Source organism: Sinohyriopsis cumingii, chromosome 17 (assembly GCF_028554795.1).
Source record: "Sinohyriopsis cumingii isolate HCF-2022 chromosome 17, ASM2855479v2, whole genome shotgun sequence".
NCBI classification, from domain to species: domain Eukaryota; kingdom Metazoa; phylum Mollusca; class Bivalvia; order Unionida; family Unionidae; genus Sinohyriopsis; species Sinohyriopsis cumingii.
The window spans coordinates 121,214,286-121,219,599 of record NC_142977.1 but is presented as its reverse complement, the minus strand read 5'-3'; the positions used below and the strand labels follow the sequence as shown (position 1 = coordinate 121,219,599).

At 34.6% G+C, this 5,314-nt stretch overlaps 1 protein-coding gene across 1 annotated transcript; it reads right to left on the bottom strand.

The window, feature by feature from the left end:
- Window positions 1-1,717: 1,717 nt before the first annotated feature.
- Window positions 1,718-4,916, bottom strand: LOC149779777 (uncharacterized). Its single transcript, XM_089938680.1, has one exon. The coding sequence runs from the start codon at window positions 4,672-4,674 to the stop codon at window positions 3,469-3,471; it is 1,206 nt and encodes a 401-aa protein (XP_089794806.1). The 5' UTR covers window positions 4,675-4,916; the 3' UTR covers window positions 1,718-3,468.
- Between the last annotated feature and the right edge of the window lie 398 nt (window positions 4,917-5,314).

The following is a 5,314-nucleotide window of genomic DNA, read 5'->3' as shown; positions in this document are numbered from 1 at the left end:
GCAGTCTTTTATTATATTTGAAATGCTTTAACAGCTAATAGTGCTATTGTTAAATGGTAAATTTCCAATTAAAATCCTAAATTTCCAGTTAAAGTCCTATTAAATTTTTATTTGATCATTACTAATTGAATTGTTGACTCTAATACATTCCCTCCACTATATATTTAATGTAGGCCTTATGTATAGCACACGTCGACAGAATGGAAAAATAAAACTGTAATCGTTTAGAATTTGTCTCAGGTTTTATACTATATCGATTCGCTTGAAGAAGTGCATATAATATCATGTATTATGCTTTTTCCGAAAAATCGCCCATGCTCTAAAGTTGGCCCATTCCGCTATTTCCGCATGCAAAATTGCCGATTTGGGAATGTTTTATTGCTTCATAACCTCTAATAATCACCCATCACTAATTATTGGTCATCTTTGATCAACTAAAACACATGTGAAGGAAACGAGTCTCACTCTCACCTATAAATACAATTTTTAGCAGAACGGCTAAGTAATGTTTAAAGTAATTTTAATAAACAATATTGTACCAAATGCTTACGTGTATCTCCGTATGACTGCCTAGCATTCACATCGATCATGTTACTCTTTGAACTGGCGACACCCAGCTGGTGTACCACGAATAGCATTAGTTACGAAAAGAGCTGTGGCTAATACAAATGGACTTGGACTGTCGTTAAATTAGCAAGAGATTTAACTTACAACAATACAACCATACAGATGGGTATATTACCACTTGAGAAGAAATGCATGTGATTAACTGTTTCCAAAGAAATGAAAAATATTTATTGTCAAAAAAGGTTAATTTCCAATATTTTGGGAGTTATATCATCAGTGTGACGCTAATAAACATACCCAAATTAATGCATGGATCACACTATTTATCAGTAATCTATGGACACTCGTTAATTTGATTACTACAAAAAAATCATATCAACATAACACTATGAGCAAAGATAATATAAAGCCTTTTACAAGTTACATATAGGTGGAAGTGACTTGATTTGAATATTTGTCGCTATTATTCTGACCTATATTTATGTTTCTCCCTTTTGTCGTATACAACCTTCATAAGTATTTAATAAAAGCCTAAATTATACATTATCCATTCTTACCACAGAATCTATATGCTATATAAAACCACTATTATACTACGGTGCCTATTTATGTTAGGACATGAGTCTGACAAATACACATGAAAATTTCAAGAGTGATGTAATAAGCATCGTCCACTTTATTTAATATTTCGAAAACATTTCAACACCGATTTAAGTGTTTCCATTGCTGTTATTCTTCTTTACACTCTGTATAATCATGCATATTTTATTGAGTATTAAATTTTTAATGTACATTTATTGTTTTCTATTTCATTCTTTTGATTTACCAATAAGGATTTAATATGTCTACAACTTTGAAATGAACCATCAACATCAAAGTTTGAGTTCATGAAAGAAGTAAAACAATATTTTGTTTGCATATTTTTTGCTACCTGTTTTGTTTGGTGTTAATGACATTTTTAAGATAATTGCTATATCATGCTGAGAAAATGGGAGCTATGTGCCTTTTTCATGGACACACCGAAGCAACCGATCAATTGTTCTGAGCGAGCATCGAACCCGTGATCACACGATTATAAAACATGCGTTCCAAAATATATTTTATTAGACGACACAACACAGTATCGTACTGAAAAGAGGTTGAAATTTTATTGGACGCCTTGATCATTACAGTATTTACTTGTATAACATTATGATGTCAATATTAGTCTCATTAGGTATTATGTGTATTTTATACAAAATAATATGATATGAGCATATGAACTTAGTAATAAAGTAGTCATTTATAAAACTTTTTAAAGTAATTTTTAAGGCTTCCAACTGTGTTCTTAAGAACCATTGATCCAACAGTTGAGTGGAATCTTCGATACTCGCCAGCGCCATGTCAATACATATGTCATTGATAAACAATGCAAAATCTCATCCTATGCCTACACATCCTGAGCAGCATATGTTAACGTAACAGAGATCTACGAAGCAAATTGTTGTTGCCAGTACAACAAATCCATAAGAAACATCTAACTGCTACGATGTGCTAATAAATCTGCCTTGGGATTGACAGGAGACGAAGCACTTTTTCCATAATGATTACTGTGCCAATTAAGCATGCATATTCAAATCCACCATCCGTCTGCTTAAATTCAATGTCGATGTGGCGACTCTCTCAGGTTTGTAAGTGTAGCTCTAAATTTCGAAGCTGCAATCTGTTGGAAACACAAGCTTGCAATTGTTTGGTATTTTGTAACTCTCGGTAAATCAATCAATCTTAAATTTCAATTCTGTACGTAATTAAGAGTAAATTTTTCTGAAAAGATAAATGAACGTTTTATGGTATCTTCAACCTTGATTTAACCAAATGTGATGAGTGTGTGTGTGTGTGTTTGTGATTTAGATGTTTAACGTAGCTTTAACAATTTTTCAGTCATATCGCTACAATGTCTGCAGTGTGACAGTTTATAGTGACGTCTTGCACTGGGGCATCATGCCGCAGACATGTAGCATGATGTCCCACCCAGTCACATTATCCTGACACCAGGCCGACCAGTCCTAACACCAACCTTTTAATGCTGAGCGCCTAACGAGGCAGCTGTTAGTACCATTTTTGTAAGTCTTTGGTATGACTCTGCCGGGGTTCGAGCCCACGACCTACCCCCTCTAACCACTAATCCACCGGAGCGGTCCAAACGTGATGAAAACCGAATGATAATAATTATTGTCGAAAAAGAAGCCATAATTTATTTGGTTGGAAAATGATCGATTTCTTTGTGCAACATACTATTCAGTTTAAATATATTTCGTAAAATCAGAATTCAAAATCTTAAAACAGTATCAATAATGTTTCTATACCTTTATGTAAACATCCAAGTTCCCAACTGCAAAATCATTTCTGCATAGTTTTTCTTCAAATAAACGTTTGAAAAGTTGCATATATACTTCTTCAGTATAATTTGTATTCGAAAAACACAAAACGTCTGATCCATGGTTATCTACTGGCAAGGCCAATCTGACAAAACGGTTAAATATTTGACGACACAGATATATGTTCATTTTCTGTAAAAACATTTCCGTAAGAGTTCGTCCTACTAAAGTTCTGTGAGTTTCCATAAAAGGTATTACATATGTTGCAACAGGATGTTCCTGCTTTCGTTGTCTTATAAGCTGTATATGACATGGTTTATCTCACTATTATATAAATACGAAAAATATCCTGCAAGGCAATATAGTTATTCAAAGTTACCTTTTATATATATCCTATTCTAATATTCAAGTAGTCTGTTCGTTTGCAGAAATACGGGTTCCTGTTGCCTAGACTTAGGTAGAATGTTAGTCACAATTTAACATATGTACCATTGACAAGAGCTGTCGTTAGCACATACAAATCAATACGTCTACGTACAACTGATTATTTCCGAGCAACACAACTGCCAGAAAGAGACCTGCAAAATCCACGGATCTCTTCCATAAACCTCCTGTCACAGAATCCATAGATGATTGGATTGGCAATATTATTGATAAAGAAGCTCCATCTAAAAGTCTGGTAGGCCGCAGTTCCTTCAAACGATAGATTTGGTAGAAAGGTTTTATCAAGGAAAGCTGTAATGCGAAGAGCGAAATGGGGAAGAAAGCTGCAGAAATATACAACTGTGATGATGAACAAAACTCGAGTAACAAGGATTGTTTTATGTAGTGTATTCTTATTTCGTCTTTTAATAGCATATGACCCAGAAGAACTATAGTCTTTCTTGCTGAGTTCGAAATATTCACTGCTTATTTTGCCTTCTGGTAATGCCAAGGTGTTGGTCTCGACGCGATCGTTGATATTTCCGTCCACTGTCTTTTCATTTGAGCCCGAACTTGAAAACTGGGTCGTTTGTGCTTTAACTATGTAGCCTTGCGAGGAATGTGCCTGATTCATGCTGAAACGTGTTTTCCTCATATCCAGTATTTGCTTTCTGATCAGAGTGTAGATAATGACTAGAACAATTAATGCTACGAAATTTACAGAAAGTATAAAAATGTTGAAATATGCTGGGTATTTTGTTTGTGCAAAATCGTCGGACACAGTACATTCGGTACCATTGATGTAATCAACTCCAGTTTCGTAGGTCCTGTTCCCATACATTACACCGACAGGCCATGACAAGAAACATCCGGCTAGTAAGTCTAGAACACAAATATATCTGGACACGCTCTCTAAAAGTTGTGTGCCCTGGGGGGCACATATTTTACGATATCTGTCCACTGCAATAGTTATCAGAATCAATCCAGACCCCATGCATAGAGCATGTGTCAAAAAATGAAACACCTTGCAGATCTCTGCGTTAGGGGATATTATGGGATATCTCAAAATTACTATGAAGAAAGGCATTGATGTACAACATGTGGCCAGATCAACTATCGCCAGACAAACGATAAATGTCCTATAGGTTGATGGCTTATATTTTCGCAAGTACACAAACAGAGCAACGGTATTTCCAGGAATTCCAAGAGTCATCAAAAGACTGATAAATACAATGCCTGGTATGTTTTCCATGACCTTTTTGTTATTTATGTTTCGAATCAGAAAATCCAGATCATTACCTCCATCGTCACTATCGTTTCCATTCATGACTTTTTTGGCACGAGATTATATTTTTCTGTCGTACTGAATATATTTCTCTTATCAAAGTAACAGATACATACTGCTCTGAAATACCACTGTATAGTTTTGTTTCCTAATATCAATTGTCTTTTCCGAAACCAAAACTGGAAACTAGAATAGGTATCCTGAGCAAGACGAGAACATTCATGTTATTCATCTCAACCATTGATTGGCAATATCACTTGATTTCCTGTGAAGTAAATATATAAATCCGATGTTTTGTAATAAAATTATTAAAAAATTAAAGTTCTGAGCGCTTTATGTAACACAGCATTTGCGACTTCATTACACATGATTTACACGTGATTTTGCTTCCTAATATCAGTAGTCTTATACACTGAAACTAGAAAGTAGAAAAATTACCCTGAACAGTACAAGGACATTAATGTTACTCATTCGAATATTGTTTGATAATCTCATATAAATTCCATTTAAATGTAAATGTTTAATTTCCTTGTTCTGAAAGGTACGTGCTGAACGTGTTATGTGACACAGTTACAGCAAAATCTTTACAGATGCTTGTGTGCATTGAATACCGACCAAGTTTAATGATAATTCAAATACTAAGAAATCGCTCGCTCAGCATCTTTTAAGGGACCAAAACCTA

Coding starts and splice junctions, on each gene's coding strand:
- LOC149779777 (XM_089938680.1), bottom strand. CDS start 4,674: ATGAATGGAAACGATAGTGACGATGGAGGTAATGATCTGGATTTTCTG.